Genomic DNA, 21,059 nt, shown 5'->3' on the forward strand with positions numbered 1-21,059 from the left:
CTGGGTCCACACATCCCTGGGCATGGTGTGCTTGAGGTGCCCTGGGCACTGAGCCTGCCTGGGGTGTGTCTGCTTCACCAAGGGTTTGCACCAGGCTGTGAGGATGTGCTGCTGTCCCCTCAAGACACAGCATTGTCCTCTGTAGGCTCTAGAGCATCCTGTGGGTTTGGGGACACGGATCCCAGTGTCACCTCCCCTTGCTGAGAAGCCTGGCTGGGGGAATTGCAGAATCATGAACACCTTGAGCTGCAAGGGACCCACAGGTTCATCAAATTCAGCTCCTGACCCTGCAAATGACATCCCAACAACCCCACCCCACACCTGAGAGCATTGCACCATCCTGGCCCTGGAGCTGGGGAAAGCAGACATCATGTGTGCTGGTGTCCCCATCTCTGGGGTTCATGGGGTGCTCTGGGGCCCCTCCTCAGCCTTGGCAGGGCTGGGATGGCCATTCTCCCCCACCCAGCCACACTGTGTCCCTGATGTCCCTGTTGGGCTGGCCCTTGTGGTGGCAGCTGCTGTTGGTCAGGGACATGGGAGCGCACCTCGCTCTGTGCTGCCCTGCTGGTGCCATGGGCTGTGCCTTTGGGGCTGATCCTGCTGGGAACTAGCCTCGATGAGGGCTGGCTTTCCCTGCAGGCTGTTTTACCCCCAGTCTCCCTTTCTTGGCAGAAACACGGGATCCCAGTGCCTGTGACACCTCAGACACCCTGGAGCATGGATGAGAACCTAATGCACATCAGGTGAGGAGCTGGGCAGGTGGGGACTCCCATGAGGTGAAGACCTGAGATCTGCAGCCCAAATCCCCTCCAACCCACATGTCCACAATAGGCACATCCATTGCCCCAGGCTGCCCCTCCACATGCTGACCACACCAAATCCTCCGTCCTCCCTTTCTATCTAATTGTCCACATTCCACATGGCAGCATTCATCTCCTGGACTCTCCCAAGCCCAGCTCTCCTCTCAGGGCTGCTCTGGAAATCCTTAACGTGCTCTTATGTCCATCCTCATGGGGTGGGTGGGAGCGGGGGTCTCATCCCGGTGGCTTTTGAGGTTGCAAAGTTGCAGGTGCTGCAGTGACCTCTCTCTCCCTCCTTCCTGCCTGCTGCAGCTACGAAGCCGGGATCCTGGAGAACCCCAAGGTAATCAATCGATCCCGGCAGCCGCGGGTCGGGGGCGTCTCAGGGTGTGTTTGCAGCCTAATTGGAAATTTCACGGCGGGGCCGCCCGGGGAGGTTCCGCCACCGCCCCCGGCGCGTTCATTGCCAGCTTGAACAGGGGACGGGACCAGGGTGACACCGGAGGGGACAGAGTCGCGGGCTGCGTTGAAGGAGCAGTGAGATGCGGTGCTGGTGACGGGTGGCAGAGGTTCGGGATGTCCCCTGCAGCTCGCCCAGCCCTCCTCGCTCTCCATGGGGGTAAAACCTCCCGTTGGGTGGGTGGTGGTGTTGGACACCCTGTGGGCGCCCATGGGGCCACCAGCTCTGGTACCAGCAGGGACCAGGGCCCGGTGACAGCGCCACATCCCCGGCCGTGCCCGCGGTGCTGCATCCTGGCGCTGCCTGCGCCGTTCACGCTCCAGCGGGTCCCCGGCCCGGCCGCTGTTTGAACTATCTATTTAAGCTCTCTATTTAAACTATCCATCAGGGCTAATTAGACAGCCCGGGAGAGGAGGGGAAGGCGGGCGCAGAGCGAGCGGAGCCGCTGGAGCTCCGTGCCCGCAGCCGCTCCCGCAGCGGGGCTGACGCGTGCCTGCGCCGGGCAGCGAGGAAGAGGAAGGTGAAGGTGGAGAGGGGGTCCCGCTCCTCCTCTGGTGCCCTCCCGAGGGGTGTCTGTGGGTCACAGCCGTGTTCCTGTGGGGTCTCCTTACAGACAGTGGTTGGCACAGGGACGGGCGTTCAGGGCTTCAGCTGAAGGTGGCACGGGCCTGACCCGTGCCCATCCCGAACCAGTGGCAGCACCCAGCGCCTCTGCTCTGCCCCGCACTCCCCGGGCTCTGCTAAACCCGTTCCCTTCCCAAAGCTGTGCCCTGACCCCATCCGGAGCATCCCCTGCTCGGGCCCCTCACCCTGGGACTGTGCTGGGGATGGCTTCCCGGAGCTGTCCCTGTCGCTGCTGTCCCTGTCGCTGCTGTCGCTGTCGCTGCTGTCCCCCGCCCGGCCCGGGAAGCGGCGCTGGGCACAAGGTGGCCCTGGCAGGATCCGGGGTGCCAGGCACGGCGGGCTCCCCTCCCCAAACCCCCGGGACCTGCCAAACGCAGGGATTTGAAAGCAGATGGTTGAGCTATTTTCTGCCTCTGTGAGGCCCGATTGAAGGGCAATGAGGCAGCTAATGTGGAGAAAGATAGAAATTTACTTGCTTTAACTTCATATGGCACTCTGAAAGAGTTCATTCAGTCCCGGGCACAACAATATCAGCCGGATGAATAAACCATTTGCGGCATCGATAGCTCTGCATCATGGTTTACTTCATGGACCATTTGCTTCCAATTTCTTCTCTTCTTGCCCCGTTTTTCTTGCTTCTTTCTTCCCCCCTCCCTCTCCCACTTTCCACACACTCTTCCCTTTTTTTCCCCCCCTTTTTTCCCCCCCTTTTTTTCCCTCTCTTCCCTTTAAAGATGACATTGCAGGACTAGCCCCCCTGCCGGGAGGGATAAATAGAAGGCATTGATACACTGCAACAAACTATTTGTCATTTGAACTGTGCTTTTAGGAGAGAGAATAAAAAGAGGACAGACTCACACCGTAATGATGGAATGCAAGCCAAATGTCACTTTTATTTCTATTTAGTTATTTTATTTAATAGGGGTTTTCATAGTTGGCTCGGAAAATTGGAAACTACCTGACTTTGACTTCCAATGTTTAGTAAAGAGTTTTTAATACTTTCCGGTCTTTTTTCTCCCACCCCCTTCCACCTTTTCCTTTTGAACTCAAAGTTTTTCATCATCTCTCGCAGGTTCATCTAGTTAATAAGTGTGATCAGGGCTAGGAAAGGCCAGACGATGTAAAATTGAAATCCACAGCCCGTGTAATCTGTGCGTGGGGGCACGGGGGAGATGAGCCTGCCTGCCAGTGCCTGTCCCTTAAAAGGAGGGAAAGGGACGAAAATGGCATTAAATGGGAACTGAGGAGGGGTTTGCTGCAGGGAGTGCTTGGGTGGCTGTGTCTGCATTGCCAGGATTGGTGTTAGGATGTGCACCCCGAGGTTTGGGGTGAGGCAAGGGGTCCCCCCAGGTTGGAGGGTGGGATGGGGTTCCCTTGCAGCTGTGTGGGGTTCCTTCAGGGGTTGGCAGTGCTTCAGCAAATATAAATATGTTTGGACAAAAATAAATTGAAGTTTTCACTAAAATTCTGGAAAAATTTTAGATGAAAACTTCTGCTGTAGAGAAATTACTTTTCCATTTAAAAAGCTTAAATTTTTTAGAAGCAATCACTTTTGGATGGATTATCTGGGGCTTTTTTCCTAACTTGCTTTATACCTTATCGTTTTTTTTCCTTGCTGGAATGCAAGAGAAGGGAGGAAAAGGGACATTTAAAGGTTCCTTCCATCCCAAACTACTCCATGATTTGATTAAGTGAGCAGAATTGTGGTTTAAAAAGGAAAAGAGGAACGGGGAGAACGTGGGCCAGGCATTGGGTGGGTGAGTGCAGGCAGGGCCTCCCTGCCCAGAGATAACCCAGCTGGGCAGAGCTGGAGCTCTGGGTTCGTGGGAAATACCAGTTTGCCACCTTCAAAAGGCTGCTTGACTCTCCATGGTGCTGCAGCACCCTGGCTGCTCTGTGCCCCCATTCCCCCTCCACCTCCTGGAGCTGTGGCTGCCTGGGGAGTCCCTCTGGAGGCAGCAGTTTACAAACACACATCTGAAAGTATTTCGGGGTCAGCCGCATCATGGGTGAGTGCTGAGGGGCCACGTGAAATTGCAAAGCATTTGTTCTCCGGGACGGAAAGCTTTTTTATATTACATTTCCCGGCCCCCACCCCCCTTCTGGCACGCACTTCAATTGCAGCAATTCACCATCGGCACCCGAGCCTCTGCTGGCCTGGCTCTGATGGAGATAAGATGCCTCTTCCCTATAAATCTCAGAGAGAAAAAAAAATATATATAAATATATATATATACATAAAGGTTGATGTGCTCTGAAATGGGTTTTTGCTTTGCTGCTCTATTTCCCCCCGTGTGTATTAACCCCGGGGACAGCATGAAAGAGCCGGTGTGCCGGGAGCACCTGCTGGGGTCAGGCCGCCTCATCAGCGTTTTCGGTCCGTGCCGGATGGGCCGGGCCGCTGCGGGGCTGTGCGGGGCCCGCCCGCGCCCTGCTTTTCCCTGCCTGACTTGCTTCTGCTCAGCCAGCCCGCCTCCAGCTGCGGGGGCGGCGGAGGGAAAGATGAGATCAAGTTGAGGGGAAAAATTGGCTGATTCTGCCAACCCCTTTGTTCCCGGGGCCCCCGGTAAGCGCCGGTGCTGCGCCGTGCTGGTCCTGTGATTTGGGATGGGGATGCACCCCTGGGATGAGGGATGTGATTTGGGATGGGGATGCACCCCTGGGATGAGGGATGTGATTTGGGATGAGGAATGCACCCCTGGGATGAGGGATGTGATTTGGGATGGGGAATGCGCCCCTGATATGGGTGATGTGATTTGGGATGGGGGATGCACCCCTTGGATGGGTGATGTGATTTGGGATGGGGAATGCACCCCTGGGATGAGGGATGTGATTTGGGATGGGGGATGCACCCCTGGGATGGGTGATGTGATTTGGGATGGGGAATGCACCCCTGGGATGGGGATGTGCTTTGGGATGGAGGATGTATTTTGGAATGAGGGATGAACTTTGGGATGGGGGATGCATCCCTGGAGGGGAAATGTGCTTTGGGATGGGGGATGCACCCCTGAGAGGAAGATGTGCTTTGGGATGGGGGATGTGTTTTGGGATGGAGGATGTGCTTAGGGATGGGGGATGCACCCCTGCAGGAGGATGTGGTTTGGGAAGGGAGATGTTTTGGGATGGGGGATGCCCCCTGGAATGGGAGATGGGCTTTGGGATGGGAGATGCACCCCTGGAAGGGATGTAGTTTGGGATGAGGGATGTGCTTTGGGATGGGGGATGCACCCCTGGGATGGGGGATGACCCCTAGGATGAGGAATGTGTTTTGGGATGAAGGACGTGCTTTGGGGTTGGGGCTGCCAGCAGTGTTGGCCATGGCAATGCCACTGACTCTCCCTCTTCTCTCCCTCTCCTGCAGAACCAGGCTCCTCCCGGGCTCTACACCAAGACCTGTGATCCAGCCAAGGCTCCTGACACCCCAGATGTGCTGGAGATCGAGTTTGAGAGGGGTAAGAGCCTCCTTGCTGCCAGGCCCTCGTCCCTGGGTCCCCAAGCCCCACTTCCCACCCAGGACTGGGGTTCTTGGGCAGATGGGTGGCCCTGACTCTGCCATTGGGGCAGAGGATGGTGCAGCACCACACCAGGGCTCTTTGAGGTGTGCAGAGGGTCTGCTCAGATCCCAGGGGCTTTCTGGGACCCCTCCGAGGGTGGAAAAGGATCTGAGCTCCCTCACCTGCCATCAGGGCACAGTGGGCACAGGGTCCCCTGTCCTGCAGGTGGCTCTGAGGGCATGCAGGTGATGCTGGCCAGGTAACAGCTGGGGAGCTGCTCAGCAGGGTTTGGCTGGTGATGCCATCGTGGAGGAGACAGGGACGCTCCACTGCATCCTGGGGACACAAGGCAGCGCCCAGCACCGAGCAGGGCACACTGAGCAGCATCTCCACCTCTGCCAGCCACAGCCACCCCCGTGCCACCACCCACCCTGGCAGCAGTGGTGAGCCCAGCACAGGTTGGGGGGAGACCCTGCGGGGAGGGGACACCCCCTCCCCACTGCCAGCTCCCTGCTCCATTATAACCATCCCCCTGCGAGGAGCAGCCCCCCTCCCGGCAGCCCATTCAGCCCCTAGTTAATTTATTTGAAGTTTTAATCTAATTATTAACTATTTCAAAGGCTAAGCAGCTTTCAGCAACAACAGCCCCGACGTTGTCGGCTCTTCGCCGAGCGGACCCCGGCCAATATCCCGGTGGAGGATGAGGAGAGAAAGAGCCGGGGCGAGGGGAGGGCGCGGGCTGGGGGGGCCCACGCCGAGAAGCAGCTTAAGGTTCATTATTGCCGCGAGTTTACATTTAATAGCAATTTACAACTGAGTTTATAAACCCCTGGAAAATAGGGGGTTTAAAGGGGGGGCGCTGGGGGGGAGCTGACAGCCCCCATCACTAGACAGGGCTCTTGCGGGCGCCTATATAATAAAGACTAGAAAGGGAGGCATTGAGGCTGATTGGCAACTGATAGTGCGTTAAATGGTAATGAGGAGGGCAGATGGAGGGGGGATTAAGCCTCCAACTCCGCACCGCTTTTCTTTGTGGGCTCCGCAGCCCCCTTGTCAGCTTCCTAATACATTTATTGCTCATTTCACACCGCTAAAGAAAAAAATGCCTCTTTCTATTCAGCATCCCCCCCCTACCCCATCACCACCACCACCACCACCCCCCTCTACTTTGCTCCTGCCCGGTGCCCTTAATAAAAAAAAAAAAAAAAAAAAAAAAAGAAAAAATAATCCAAAAATATGAAGGAGGGGGTAAAGAAAGAAAGAGAAGGTGCAATAATGAATTCATGGCGGGGAGCGCCCCGCCGCGGGGTGCGTGTGCGTGCGTGTGCGAGCAGCCCGGGCTGGGGGTCCCCCCAGACACCCCCCGTGCTGGTGAGAGGAGGAGGGGGGGACACACATTTGTCACTCTGTCCCCCCTCCCCAGCAAGGGCTGGTGGGACAGAAGGTGCAGCGCCGTAAGACAATTGCGGAGCGTGAAATTCAATTAGTTAAGGGCCTGGTTGCAATTTCACAGGCCCTAAAAAAAAAGAGAGAGGGAGGAGAGAGAGGAAAAAGAAGAGGGGGGGGTGACGTTTTTATGGCCTTTTATTATTTATTTATTTCGCTCCTCTCCCGAGGTGGGTCCCCCTCCCCTCGCCTCCCCCTCGCACCGGCTTGGATATGCCTTTTTAAGAAGTTATTTAGAGTTCATATCTGTCACATCTATTTAACGCCCACGGGGTGATGTTCCGGGGGGATCCTGACACCGGCTGATGCTGCCCATCCTCTGTCCCCGCCTCTGCAGGTGTCCCAGTGAAGGTCACCAACACTGGGGACGGAGCCACCCGTTCCTCGGCGCTGGAGCTCTTTGTGTACCTGAATGACATCGCGTGAGTGCCACCCTGTCCGGCCAGCAGAGGGGACAAGGACAGTGTCCCCAGGACACCCATAGTGGGGTGGGACCCTTCTGCCACCCTGTCCGGCCAGCAGAGGGGACAGGGCAGCATCCCCAGGGCATCCATAGTGGGGTGGGACCAGGATCTCACGTCCTGGTGAGCCCAGGGATGGTGGCCAGCGATGGGATGGTGCCAGTTGTGCCATAAATGCCAGCAAGCAGAGCTGGGCACCAAGGCCAGGAGCACAAGGGTATAAATACCTCAGGGTTTTGTTCACTGGGAGTGAGGAGGATTAAAAAGTCCTCTGAGCATTTTCTGGGCTGCCTGTGTGCCCCAGCTGCCCTGCCCACTGCAGGGCACCTTTTACTTGTTCTTGTCCCAGCTCAGTCCTGGACCCCCTGCTCTCACATCTTGCCCTGCCCTGTCTCCCTGAGAGGGCTCAGTGTCCTCTTCGTGTGGAGAGTTGACTTTTTGGGGGAATGGAGACCTGCTGGCCAGGTTCACTGCCCTTTTCTATTCCTGTCTCCACAGCAGCAGCTCCTTTGGGGTTTTCTTTCCATGTGCCACCCCATGCCTGGTTTCTGCTGCTGCTTGCACAGAACCATCCTCAGGAGTTTGCCCAAAAATACAGCAGCACCCACGAGGGCACCCAGAAGGGCACTCGCTCCTCCTAAGTGCCACCCAGTCCTGGCCATCCTCCTCTGTGCCTTTATCCTGCTGGTGGTGAATGGGAATGAATTTTTCCACTTTATTCACTTTTTAAATGGTTAATAAGTGGTTTTAAAAGTACTTTGGAAATACAGCTGTCCCATGTCCTGTCTCCTTTCCCAGTTTATTTTCCAGCGGCCAAAGTTCCACGGCTGCCTGCAGCACTGGTAGCCCCAGTGACAAGTGGTGGAGAGAAAAATTAATTTCCTTCTCATCTACTTTATCCTTGTCCCTGCTGCTGCTCAGCAGTGCTGCCCAGAGGCTGGCCTGCTGCCATTTGGGGTTTTTCCCCATTGTCCACCCCTTTGACCCACAGTGGGGCTGGGACTGCTGCAACCTCCCTTCTCCTCACAGGGGCAAGCACGGCGTTGGGCGCATCGACATCGTGGAGAATCGATTCGTGGGGATGAAGTCCAGAGGTGAGAGCACGGCCCTGAAAAGACAAAAAAATGGGAAAACCGTGGTGGGTGCTCAGTAATGCTGGGGTGCTCTGGTTCAGGTCACACCAGCAGTCTCAGCCTTTGCCTCCCCATCAGCTTTTGGCAAAGATTTTCCCGTGACAGGGACTCCTTGTTGCTCTTTAATGAGAGCAGTTTCCCACTCACTGCCACTGCTGGCACCAGCCTGGGGTCCCAGTGCCCCCAGGTGAGACCTGTCCCCACAGCAAACACACCAGGCTCAGAGCTTGTGTGAGGATATGCTCATGGAAGGTCCTGGATGGTGCCAGACTCTCCAATACCTGTACAAACCACAGGAGGCCGATGCAAATTACTGTTTTGATTTTTTTTAAAAAAGCAGATATTTGATTTATCCATGCATTTTTGAGTCTATGTCTCCTAATATTGATCTTCCATTGGGATCAATTTCATTGGAAACCTCTGGAGGCAGCAAGCTGCCCTGTGTAAAACTACGTGAGGAGGTGGCTCAGCATCATTTCCCAACTCCTTGCTCCAACTCTTTTTAAATCTTGTTAATTCTTAATTAGATGCTTCCTTTCTTTAAACTTGCCCTCTGTGCAGGACAGCAGCAAATATTTTGGTAAGACTAAGCCTGTGGTGTTCCTCCCCACCACAGAACAAGAAACAAAACCCCAAATCATTTGATCTGAGTTTAAATAATCAAATTGAAACCAAAAGAAGGAAGTAAAAAAAACCAACCCCAACCCACACACACCAGCCTGTGCATTTGCATTCAGGATGCTGAGTAATTTGTCAAAATCTGCTTTATTTTTTTTAAGAGCCACTGACACGCTCTAGTGACCCTTCCAGCATTTAATAATTCCTCCAAAGCCCATTTATCTGTCACGTCTGTCTGCTGTGTGACACCACCAAGCGATTGCTGCGCCAGTGAACCGGGGGGTCTGGGCCAGCCCTGCAGGGAGGAGACCCTGGGGTGGCTCCCTGTGGGGATGAGACCTTGAGGAAGCCTCCCCCCATTGCTTTGAGCAGGATCCTGCCCCAGGTTGGCTTTTTGGGATTGAGAGAAACCTCCCATAAATGTGTTATGCAGGAGGGAGGGAGAGTGGGATGGAGCAGGCCAGAACAGGAGGGGGCTGTGGGCACCTGCTCTCCTCCAGGGTTTTGAACTCAGGGTGTGACCCCACCACTGCCTGGATCATTTTGGACTCCAAATGGATTTAGGATCAGTGGTGCAGGAGATTCTACTGGGGTTTAAAGGATTGTGTCCTCCAAGCCCAGCTCCTGTGAGGTTGCCCCGCAGATTTGGGGCCGAGCAATGGCTGCCGTGCTCCTGCATTGTGGGACCGGGCAAGCTCTGCAAAGAGGAGACCCTGGGCTGGCTCCCCGTGGGGATGAGATCTTGGGGAAGCCTCCCCCTTGCTTTAAGCAAGATCCTGCCCCAGGTTGGCTTTTTGGGATTGAGAGAAACCTCCCATAAATGTGCTCTGCAGGAGAGAGGGAGAGTGGGGTGGAGCAGACCCGAACAGGAGGGGGCTGTGGGCACCTGCTCTCCTCCAGGGTTTTGGAACTTAGGGTGTGACCTGAGTGCATTTTGGACCCCAAATGGATTTAGGATCAATGGTACAGGAGATGGGAGCTGGGCTTGGAGGAGAGAATCCTTTAAACCCAGCAGTGTGAGGTTGCCCTGCAGATTTGGGGTTCTGCAGGGGAAACTGAGGCACGGGCAGCAGCATGTCCAGAGCCTTCCCTGTGGTGGAGGTGGCAGCGAAGGTGCCTCCTCTTCCTCATCTCCCAGTCCCAGGAAGTGAGAGAAGAGGAAACATTCATTTGCATTGATTTTTACTAAGCTCCTAATTGGACTTCGTTAAGGCCTAATGGGCGAGGGGCCACGGAACCGCTCGCAGCCTTTCAAGCCCAATTAACTCGGGTTTGCCCTATTTGTTTCAGTGGCAGGAGGGTGGCTAATTACGGGGTGCCAGGGTCGAGGGCACGGCTGGGCCGGGGGGCACGGCCCTGCCTCTGCCTCCCGCTCACATCCTCATTATCAAATTATCTTTTTAACTCCGAAGGGGGGCTAATTAAGTGAGGTAAATGAAATCAGTGGGGAGGAAGAGGGAAGGAGGGGGACGGCCGCTGCCAAAAGCCGAGCGCTGCCTGTGGCTGGGGCATTTCCTCCCCTTGGCTCCCTCCTTTTTCCTCCTCTGGATGCGCTGAGCTGATGGAGGAGAAAGTGGAAAACCCTTTCCCTGCAATGAGCACCAAACTGGGCCTGATGGCTCAACCTCAGTCCTGGACCAGGGGTGGAAATTTGGGCAGCATTTTCCCATGGGCACAGCATCCCGCTGTCCTTCCCCACATCCCTTCCCATCCCCGGGATGACGTCGGGAGTGACAGCCTGCACTCAGCACAGCAGAATTGCTCCGATGGAGGTGAAGTGACAGCCGAGGTTACAAATTAGAAAATTTTAAGTAGCGGCAGCTGTCTCCTTCGCTGCCTCCCTCCCTGTCCCCCCTGCTCCCGTCCCCCCTTCCTTAGCAGTAATTATGGGGTGATTGAAGCATCGTTGGGCTGCAGTGCTGACACCTCTGTCTTTTTCCTGTAAACATGGGGAGAGGAAAATAGACACTTGGAGATTGCGCGAGTGTCACTTTGAAGGTGTCTCTTGTCTCCTCGGCAGAGGCTGGAGAGTGGCTGTCAGCTGCCCTCCCCTCTGCCCCAGCTGACACGCTCTGGTCCTGTCTCCCAGCACCCCCAGATGGGCAGGAGGTGGGGGTCAAGGCAAGTACCCAAACCTTCAGCCCAAACTGGCTTTAACAGCCCTAAGGGGAAGGAGAGGGAATATTAATTGTAATTGTTTTAATTGTGTTAGTGGTGGGCTCAGCTCCACAGTGAGGGGCTGGAGCAGCTCCCTGTGCCCCTGTCACTGCTGTGCCCATGGGGTTTGGTGTTAACTTGGCTGTTTGCTCCCACATCCTGAGGGAATGGATGTTTGGTGAGCACCTGAGCTGCACCATCACTGGGGTGGCTGCAGAGGAGGGGCTGGTCTTCTTTAAGACAGTCAGGCTGTGGTCCTGTAGGATGCTGAAACCATGGGCACTGCTTGGCATGAGGTGTGATGGAGCAGCCTTGGGCTGCTGCCCTTGTGGCTCCTGTTGTGTCTGTGGGACTGTGGCCACACTGGCACAGGACATGCTGAGCCTGTGCCACTCTCCAGGGCACTGAGAGAGCAGAGCCTGGTGAAGCTCTGAGCCCTGTGGGCTCCCCTCAGCCTCTCCTGGGGCTGGGGCTGGTTGGGGACACATCCTCTTCAGTGGGGACTTTGTTCCCTTTGCCATTCCCACGACTGCACCGCAGCAGCTGCCCAGCATTGCTGTGGGCAGGCAGGGGACAGGGACATGCTGCTGTAGCAGCCCTGGCTGTGGGGTCATACCCCGAGTTCCACAGCCCTGGCTTGGGATGAGGTGTGATGGAAGAGCCTTGGGCTGCTGCCACAGCCCTGGCTGTGGAACTCAGGCTGTGACCCCACCACTGCCTGGAGCATTTTGGACCCCAAATGGATTCAGGATCCATTTAGGATGTGCCCTGGCAGTGTGCAGGAGATGGGAGCTGGGCTTGGAGGAGACAACCCTTTAAAGCTCACAGCCTTTCCCATCACACACTCACAGCCACACCAGCTCAGCATTTCCCCACAATATTTCCACCTCCACGGACGGCAGAACCGCCTGGCCACGCTCGCGTTTAAACACCACGCACACAACAAGCCTCGAACGGTTAGAACAAAGGAGCAGCACGCCAAAATAATTAAACACCCTCCATCCCCAGGCCTCGTGCAGCAGGAAGGGCCTGGGGGTGCCCTGCCAAGCCTGAAGGAGTTGCCCTGGCAGCCCCAGGTAGCCTCGCTGGCTCCCGGCAGCCGCGGCGAGAGGAGGGCACTGCGCGCTCCCCATGCCTGTGCCCCGCTCGTTCTGCTAATTACAGGTTTTCAGCTGCAGACCGTTGGGCACGGGTGGGTGGGGGGATCGGTTCCCAAACCCTGTCATTTAGCATCGTCAGAGTGCCTCTTCAAAGAGGGGAATCTAGAAATTTTCTCCGCAAGGTGCGGAGTGGACTGTCTCGGCCCCAGCATGAATATAATGACAGATGCATTTTACAGCGAGCTGAGACTGAATGCGCTCGACCACGGCTCCTTCTGTCAGCCAAGTCATTATTTTTTGTCATTTGCTGACAGTTTTGGTCTCATTCGTTTCTCTCTCTTTTTCTGCTTTTCCCCCTGCCTGGAAAAATGGCTAGGTATCTATGAGACCCCAGCAGGAACGATCCTGTACCATGCACATTTAGATATCGAGGCCTTCACCATGGACCGGGAAGTGAGGAAAATCAAGCAGGGGCTCTCCCTGAAATTCTCAGAGCTGGTGTACAACGGTAGGTGCAGTCCAGTCCTGCCACAGCAGCCTCCTCCTCATCCTCCCTCCTTGCTGCTGGAGCTTACAGGTCCCTTTGGTGGTGAAATTGAGGTGTGGGTTTTGAGGCTGCTCCTGGGGAGAAATGGGGATTTGGGCTGGGCAAAACCCCACACTGTGCCTGCTCTGTGCCTGCCTCTGGGAGGCAATGCCATATTCCATGAGGCTGGTTTATGGCATCTCTCCCAGCCCAGTGCCACCACCAGCACATTTGGATGGTAATTCACCATCCTTTTGTCCCCTCTCATGTCACCTTTCCCCAGCTCTCCCCTCCAATCCCTTCCACCTCTGCCTTTGCCTCCTATATCTGGGGTATGGGGCACCCAAACTTTAAACTTCAAACCCCTGCTGTGGCATTTGGAGCTGGAGAGCTGTCCCTGTGCCCTGGCAGTGTGGCACAGGAGGCTCTGGAGTGTCCCTGTGCCCTGGCAGTGTGGCACAGAGACTCTGGAGTGTCCTTGTGCCCTGGAAGTGTCCCTGAGCCCTGGCAGTGTGGCACAGGAGGCTCTGGAGTGTCCCTGAGCCCTGGCAGTGTGGCACAGGAGGCTCTGGAGTGTCCCTGTGTCCTGGCAGTGTGGCACAGGAGACTGGAGTGTCCCTGTGTCCTGGCAGTGTGGCACAGGAGGCTCTGGAGTGTCCCTGTGCCCTGGCAGTGTGGCACAGGAGGCTCTGGAGTGTCCCTGAGCCCTGGCAGTGTGGCACAGGAGGCTCTGGAGTGTCCCTGTGCCCTGGCAGTGTGGCACAGGAGGCTCTGGAGTGTCCCTGAGCCCTGGCAGTGTGGCACAGGAGGCTCTGGAGTGTCCCTGTGCCATGGCAGTGTGGCACGGGAGGCTCTGGAGTGTCCCTGTGCCCTGGCAGTGTGGCACAGGAGGCTCTGGAGTGTCCCTGAGCCCTGGCAGTGTGGCACAGGAGACTGGAGTGTCCCTGAGCCCTGGCAGTGTGGCACAGGAGGCTCTGGAGTGTCCCTGAGCCCTGGCAGTGTGGCACAGAGAGTCTGGAGTGTCCCTGAGCCCTGGCAGTGTGGCACAGGAGGCTCTGGAGTGTCCCTGAGCCCTGGCAGTGTGGCACAGGAGGCTCTGGAGTGTCCCTGAGCCCTGGCAGTGTGGCACAGAGAGTCTGGAGTGTCCCTGAGCCCTGGCAGTGTGGCACAGGAGGCTCTGGAGTGTCCCTGAGCCCTGGCAGTGTGGCACAGGAGGCTCTGGAGTGTCCCTGTGCCCTGGCAGTGTGGCACAGGAGGCTCTGGAGTGTCCCTGAGCCCTGGCAGTGTGGCACAGGAGGCTCTGGAGTGTCCCTGAGCCCTGGCAGTGTGGCACAGAGAGTCTGGAGTGTCCCTGAGCCCTGGCAGTGTGGCACAGGAGGCTCTGGAGTGTCCCTGTGTCCTGGCAGTGTGGCACAGGAGACTGGAGTGTCCCTGTGTCCTGGCAGTGTGGCACAGAGAGTCTGGAGTGTCCCTGAGCCCTGGCAGTGTGGCACAGAGAGTCTGGAGTGTCCCTGTGCCCTGGCAGTGTGGCACGGGAGGCTCTGGAGTGTCCCTGTGCCCTGGCAGTGTGGCACAGGAGGCTCTGGAGTGTCCCTGTGCCCTGGCAGTGTGGCACAGGAGGCTCTGGAGTGTCCCTGTGCCCTGGCAGTGTGGCACAGGAGACTCTGGAGTGTCCCTGAGCCCTGGCAGTGTGGCACAGAGAGTCTGGAGTGTCCCTGTGCCCTGGCAGTGTGGCACAGGAGGCTCTGGAGTGTCCCTGTGCCCTGGCAGTGTGGCACAGGAGGCTCTGGAGTGTCCCTGTGCCCTGGCAGTGTGGCACAGGAGGCTCTGGAGTGTCCCTGAGCCCTGGCAGTGTGGCACAGGAGGCTCTGGAGTGTCCCTGAGCCCTGGCAGTGTGGCACAGGAGGCTCTCTCTGGAGCAATGGAGGGTCCTGGCTGTGCTATGTGGTGCACAGCCCACACAGGGGCACTGCGGGTTGGGGCTCCTGCTCTGGGACAGGACAGCCCTGCCTGGAGAGGGCTGGAGCCATGAGGAACGAGGGGATAGGGGCTCACCCAGCAGTGAAGCTCTGTGTCCTCCCTCTGAGCAGCAGCCACAGCCCCAGACCGTGGGTTGAGTTTAGGGGGTCACAGCTCAGAGTTTCCCCTGTGCCCTGGCCTGGCACTCTGGGGAGAGAACCAGCTCTGCCCTGGGGGCTGCTCCATGGATCCACCCTGCTCCAGGCCCTGGTGCTAAGCTGAAGGAAGTGGGATTAGCCCAGAATGTCCTGAGCAGGCTCAAAGCCCCTCTGCCCACCCCTGGGTGCTCAGAGCTGTCACCCCTGCAGGCCCCACAGCAGGACATTCCTGTCCCGTGGCCAAACATTTGTCAGTCACTGATTTCTCAGCCTTCCAGCTCCTCCTCCCATCACTTCAGGGGTCTCTAACCACTGGGATGGGATGATTCCTGTGGGGTTTTCACCGGGAAGATACCCTGAAATAACCTGATTTTGGGAGCTCAGGCTTTGTGCAGCAGCAGATCAGTAGGGCTGGGTCAGGCTTTTCTCCCCTGCAGTTTCTGTGCCAGTGTTTGTCACCTTCCCCTCCAAGGACATTCACTCTTATATCTTCCTCAGCAGCTGGCATTTAATGCCTGAGCCCCTTTGCTGCTTAAATCACATTTTAGTGCCCTGACAGGGGCTGGGGAGCCTTTGGCACCTTCCTTTTGGATCACAGCCCCTGCTCTCATTCATTCTCCAGTGCCACTCTTGCCTCTGGCCATTTTTATTAGACTTTGACCTGGCCTGCCATTCTTTTAACTATTTTTTTTTTTTTGGTAGTTCAGGCATAAACCTATTTGTTTGTTTATTCCTAACCACTGGCTCGTTGTGCAGCCACCAGGTTAAAAAGCCACTGAGGAAATCATGGTTTAAATTCTCCCTCCCCACCCCTGCCAGGCAGAGGCTGCTGTTTCCCTGGCTCCACGTGTTGAATCCCCAGGGATTCCCAGCTTGGTCCAAGACTCCCCTGCCAGCCAACCCTAAATCCAAGGAGCAACCCCAGCAAGGTGCAAAAAGCACCCGTGGGTCCCCATGCCCGAGGCCAGGCTTTCAAGCTCACCTTCCTTTAACACCTCATTATTGCAGCCAGTCCCGTTCTTAGGAGAATTAGTGTTTATCTTCCCCCTGTTCCTATTGATCCCATTGTGGAGGGGTGGCTTTGAAGCCGTTCCCTCCTTTCCAGGTGCGGAAATGCCATTGTCCCCCTGCCTGTGCCGTGATTAGGGCAGGATGGTGGGGAGGTCATTAAGGGGGATCGCTTCCAGTGTCTGCAGTGGGGGGTCGGGAGAGGGGGGGACGCTTCCTCCCACCTGGAGCTGACAGAGGCAGGATTTAAGCAGCTGGTTATTATTTTAGTGTGTCTGGGGTTTATTTTTACAGGGATTTTTTTACATCAATGCTGCTAGATGAAGAGTAGCACTTGGAGGGTGGGGACCAAAAAAAAAGGAGTGGGGTTGCTACCGGCATGGCAGTGTTGATTTTAGGGAAGGGGTCCCCAAATCCTCCAGTGTAGAGCAGCTGAGGGGGGTCAGTTTAGTGGTGAGGGGCTGCAGGACCATGGTGCTGTGCCTTGGAGCAGGGGCAGGGATCAGTTCAGAGAGGTGGGTTTGGTGGTGAGGACCATGGTGCTGTGCCTTGGAGCAGGGGGCATCAGTTCAGAGAGGTGGGTTTGGTGGTGAGGGGCTGCAGGACCATGGTGCTGTGCCTTGGAGCAGGGGGGATCAGTTCAGAGAGGTGGGTTTGGTGGTGAGGACCATGGTGCTGTGCCTTGGAGCAGGGGGGATCAGTTCAGGAGGTGAGTTTGGTGGTGAGGACCATGGTGCTGTGCCTTGGAGCAGGGGGGATCAGTTCAGAGAGGTGGGTTTGGTGATGAAGACCATGGTGCTGTGCCTTGGAGCAGGGCCACAGCAACCCCAGGGACAAGGCTGCGGGATACAGCCCAGCTCAGGGGCTGCTCAGGCCAAACAACAAAAGAAATTATTTGTTTCTTTAATGGCCTCGGCCCCAGAGCCCAGCTGGGAAGGGAAAGGTGAGAGGGCACTGGTGTGAGATGGGAGAGATAAAAGCGGGGCATGCCTGGAGGGCGGTGAATGGGCTCTTTCTTCCTCCACCTCTATCTCCTTCTGCATCTCCCAGGCTTTATTCCGGGTCTCCCAGGACTCCCTGGCTAATAACCCTGCCTAGGAACAGGAGGGGCGTGGGGGTGGCAGGCAGGGCACGGCCCCTCCGTGCACCTGCAGTGCCCCAGCTGCTCCCCCAGGATGTGTTTGGGGGGCTGGGGTGTGATGCACATCACCCCAACACCCAGCCCAGGGCATTTGGGCTGCCAGGGGCTGCTGTCCCCCCTGGAGCCAGCCAGTGCTGAGGGGGTTTCCCTTCCCAGGGCTGCAACCCCTGAGCACAGTCTGCCATTTGGGGCAGACCCCTACTCTGCCCATCCCAGAATGGCTCATCCCTTTCTTGGGGGGCTGGGAGCTGATCTCCCCCCATTTCTGTGTCCATCTGTCTGTCTCCACCCGACCTTCCCAAGATGGTGGTGTTTGAGTGGCAATTTCATACCTACTTAACAAACCTTTTCACCTGCATGACCACCCCTGCCCAGAAGAGCTGGAACAAGGATGGCCCCGTGGCCTATTCCTAGTTTGTTCCATCATCTTCTCCCATCCTGAGGGGCAGCGAGGAGAAGGGAAACACCTGAGATCTCCATCCCTCATGGCTCAGCCTGTGTGTGAATCCCAGAGAAACACCTGAGATCTCCATCCCTCATGGCTCACTCAGCCTGTGTGTGAATCCCAGGGAAACACCTGAGATCTCCATCCCTCATGGCTCAGCCTGTGTGTGAATCCCAGGGAAACACCTGAGATCTCCATCCCTCATGGCTCAGCCTGTGTGTGAATCCCAGGGAAACACCTGAGATCTCCATCCCTCATGGCTCAGCCTGTGTGTGAATCCCAGGGAAACACCTGAGATCTCCATCCCTCATGGCTCAGCCTGTGTGTGAATCCCAGGGAAACACCTGAGATCTCCATCCCTCATGGCTCAGCCTGCTTATCCCAGCGTTTCATTTCCTCACCCAGTCCTGCAATCGCATCCCTTCCCCTGGAAATTACCTAGGCTCTGCCTTGTAAGGCTTAACCTGGGGACCACCCTAGGCTGCCCTGGGGTCCCAGGTCCCTCTGGCCTTCCCCAAGCCCCTTTGCTGATCCCATCTCGTGTCCTCAGGCTTCTGGCACAGCCCTGAGTGTGAGTTCCTGCGGGAATGCATCGGGCGCTCGCAGGAGTCCGTGGTGGGCACCGTGCACCTCTCTGTCTTCAAGGGCCATGTCTACATCCTGGGCAGGGAGTCCCCACGCTCCCTCTACAACGAGGAGCTGGTCAGGTGAGCGGGGCAGGAGTGACAGTGAGCTCCCCATCCCCATCCCCATCCCATCCCATCCCATCCCACCCTTCCCCATCCCATCCCATCCCCATCCCACCTTTCTCCATCCCACCCTTCCCCATCCCATCCCATCCCACCTTTCTCCATCCCACCCTTCCCCATCCCATCCCATCCCATCCCATCCCATCCCATCCCATCCCATCCCATCCCATCCCATCCCATCCCATCCCATCCCATCCCATCCCATCCCATCCCATCCCATCCCATCCCCACTGGCACAGGTGACACAGCTGAAGCATGAGCCGTGTTTCAAGTCAATATTGGGGTTTTTTTTTTCCCCCTCTGGCTTTTCCCTTTTTCTTCGTGTTGTTTTCTCGCTTGCTCGCTCCCCCCTCAGCCCTCCCTCAACTCCTTTCAATCTCTCTAAACACTTTATAAGCCATAAATACACCCGAATGAGTTTAGATCAGTCGGAGTCAAATTATCTTCTCTCTTTCTCTTCTCTGGCTTTTTTTCCCCCCTTTCCCTCCCCCTCAAAATCAACAGCTCCTAATAATCCATCCCAACCCTTCATTATGCTTTGCACTCTCACTTGGAGAGATTAAATGAATAAAGTATTAAAAAAAAAAAAAGGAAAAAAAAAGAGGGAAGAAAAAAAAGGAGGATGGAGGGGGGTGGGACGGAGGAAAAAGAGAGAGGGAGAGAAAAGCAGGGGCACTTATTCTCCCTGCGTCTCCAACCATTTTCCTTTTCTTTTTGATTTCTACATCGCTGGTTTGAAAGCCTTTGAGTGACGGCGTCACAGGAACCCGAGAGAAAGCTGTGAGAGGCAGAGCTGTGTGGAAATGCCTCTGCACAGTAGGTAGAAAGTAACGTAATTATAGAGCAGGTCAGAACCACTCGAATGAGCAAAAATAAAAGCACAGAGGTTTTTCTGTAGCCCGTCAGGGGAGGTAAAATCGTTGTAAACTCTTTTTATTTTTTTAATTTTTTTCTTCTTTATTTCCCTCCACTTCCTGCTTTAAGGTTTGTGGTTTCTGGGAAATGAGCCGTGTGCTTTGGGGATGTAGGAAACTGTTGGGAGCTGGGATTCAGTGGGTGGCTGCTGCCTTGGGAAAGGGGACGTGCTCTGAGGAATCATTGCCAGGTCCATGAACCCCCACACCAGCGTGGGGCTGTCCCTGCCTGCCTGGAGCCCTGTTTGTGCCTGGGGCAGTGCCTCCTGCCCAGGATCCCATCCCTTTTCTAGAGCCAAACCTGCAGGACTGCTCTGGAACAGGGTGAGCATCCCTGGGCAGGGCCAGAGCACGGGGAGGAAGGCTGATGGTGGAAAGGTGATGATGATGGAAGGGTGATGATGATGATGGAAAGGTGATGATGATGGAAGGGTGATGATGATGATGATGGAAAGGTGATGATGATGATGGAAGGGTGATGATACAGTGAAGGACCAAGGAGGGGATTTTGGGGCAGTGTCCCTGGCAGGGCCTGTGCAGCCTGGGCATGGCAGATCCGTGTGCCCCTTCCCCAGGGGCTGGCAGGGACCCTGCCCTGAGCCCCTCACAGTGGATGAGGGGGCAGCAGCAGGGCAGGGCAGCCAGTCTGGGGTGCCCCAAACCTTCTCCTTTCCCAAAGGGCAGCCCAGGTTCCCCTGGGAATCCCACGGCAGTGACAGAGCCTTTCTCTCCGCAGCATGAACGTGCAAGGGGACTACGAGCCCGCTGATGCCACTGGCTTCATCAACATCAACTCCCTCAGGTCTGTGGGCTCCAGGGGGACCCTCCCCAGCACCCCGGGGCTCCCCCATCCTCACTCAGGCTCTGGGGGTGATCCAAGCCCCCTTTGCAAGCTCTCCCTGAGCAGTGGGGTGCCACCAGCCCTGCCAGTACCAGCCCTGTATAATTGCAGCCTTCCCCAGCGCAGCCAGCCTCGTTATTTTACTTATTTCTCAGACCCCTCCCAACTCCAGGGCTGTAAAACACGCTGAATTTACATAATGGGCTCTTAATTTTTCCTTTGCCTGTTAACTGCTTTGTTCTCCCCGATGCTCCGTGTCCCCCCCGACTCCTCTAAGATTAATTACATTATCTCGTGGGGGGAAAAAAAAAATAATTAAACTGTACAGGCCTTAACAAACGCCTGCTCTTCACGCCCCCTCATTCTGCTTAAATTAATTGAAAGGAAATGTGTGTTCTTACTGTTAATTTACAATTAATTTATTTTTTTTTTCCAATCCCGGTTTCCAGGCTGAAGGAATATCATCGTCTCCAGAGCAAGGTCACCGTAAAGCAGGATGAATAGCAATCAATGCCTCCCGCTCCCCTTTCTAATTTCTGGAAGAAGTAGCACTAATTGTGGTGGCAATTGGTAATTGTAACTCGTCTCCCTGGAGCGGAGGTGACGGCTTTGTTACGGGGCTGCAAGTGAAATGCAATCGGGGGGGGGGAAAAAAAATGTGTTTGTCCATCGGAGGAGAAGTGGGGAAAGAAATAAACCCCGGCCACGCGCGGGTCCGGCATGGAGAGCCGGGCTTCTTTGCTTCATTCCTGCCTCGTTTGTTGGCTCCCCCCAGCCCGGCTTTGTGTGTTTGTGATGGGTTAAGTGGCTGCGAAGGACGAGGGGGGTTGGTGGTGCCTTGTGGGGAAGGTGGGGAATGGGAAACACCTCTCAGAGAGGCATTTCAGGGGCTGTAGTTGTGCTAAAGGGTCTACAGGGCTTGATCCTTTCTGCTGTGTTTTGGTGAGTTTTAAAGAGCAGACTCGGGAAAGGCAAAAATGCAGGGAACATCCTCTGGTGGTGCTGCAGGTGAGCAGGAAAGGAGT

The 21,059-nt window shown here is 56.0% G+C and overlaps 1 protein-coding gene across 3 annotated transcripts in view; it reads left to right on the plus strand.

Moving 5' to 3' along the window:
* Positions 1–20,780, plus strand: part of ASS1 (argininosuccinate synthase 1) — a 29,520-nt gene extending 8,740 nt beyond the window's left edge. For all 3 annotated transcript variants that reach the window (XM_063174744.1, XM_063174745.1, XM_063174747.1), the window contains exons 7-15: positions 673–743; positions 1,113–1,143; positions 5,246–5,336; positions 7,162–7,246; positions 8,315–8,379; positions 12,670–12,801; positions 18,081–18,237; positions 19,930–19,995; positions 20,484–20,780. In XM_063174744.1, coding sequence (XP_063030814.1) covers positions 673–743; positions 1,113–1,143; positions 5,246–5,336; positions 7,162–7,246; positions 8,315–8,379; positions 12,670–12,801; positions 18,081–18,237; positions 19,930–19,995; positions 20,484–20,538 — 753 coding nt within the window. In that variant the 3' untranslated portion in view covers positions 20,539–20,780. The remainder of the gene's footprint in view (positions 1–672; positions 744–1,112; positions 1,144–5,245; positions 5,337–7,161; positions 7,247–8,314; positions 8,380–12,669; positions 12,802–18,080; positions 18,238–19,929; positions 19,996–20,483) is intronic.
* Positions 20,781–21,059: the final 279 nt, after the last annotated feature.

This window comes from Melospiza melodia, chromosome 22 (genome assembly GCF_035770615.1).
Source record: "Melospiza melodia melodia isolate bMelMel2 chromosome 22, bMelMel2.pri, whole genome shotgun sequence".
NCBI lineage: Eukaryota > Metazoa > Chordata > Aves > Passeriformes > Passerellidae > Melospiza > Melospiza melodia.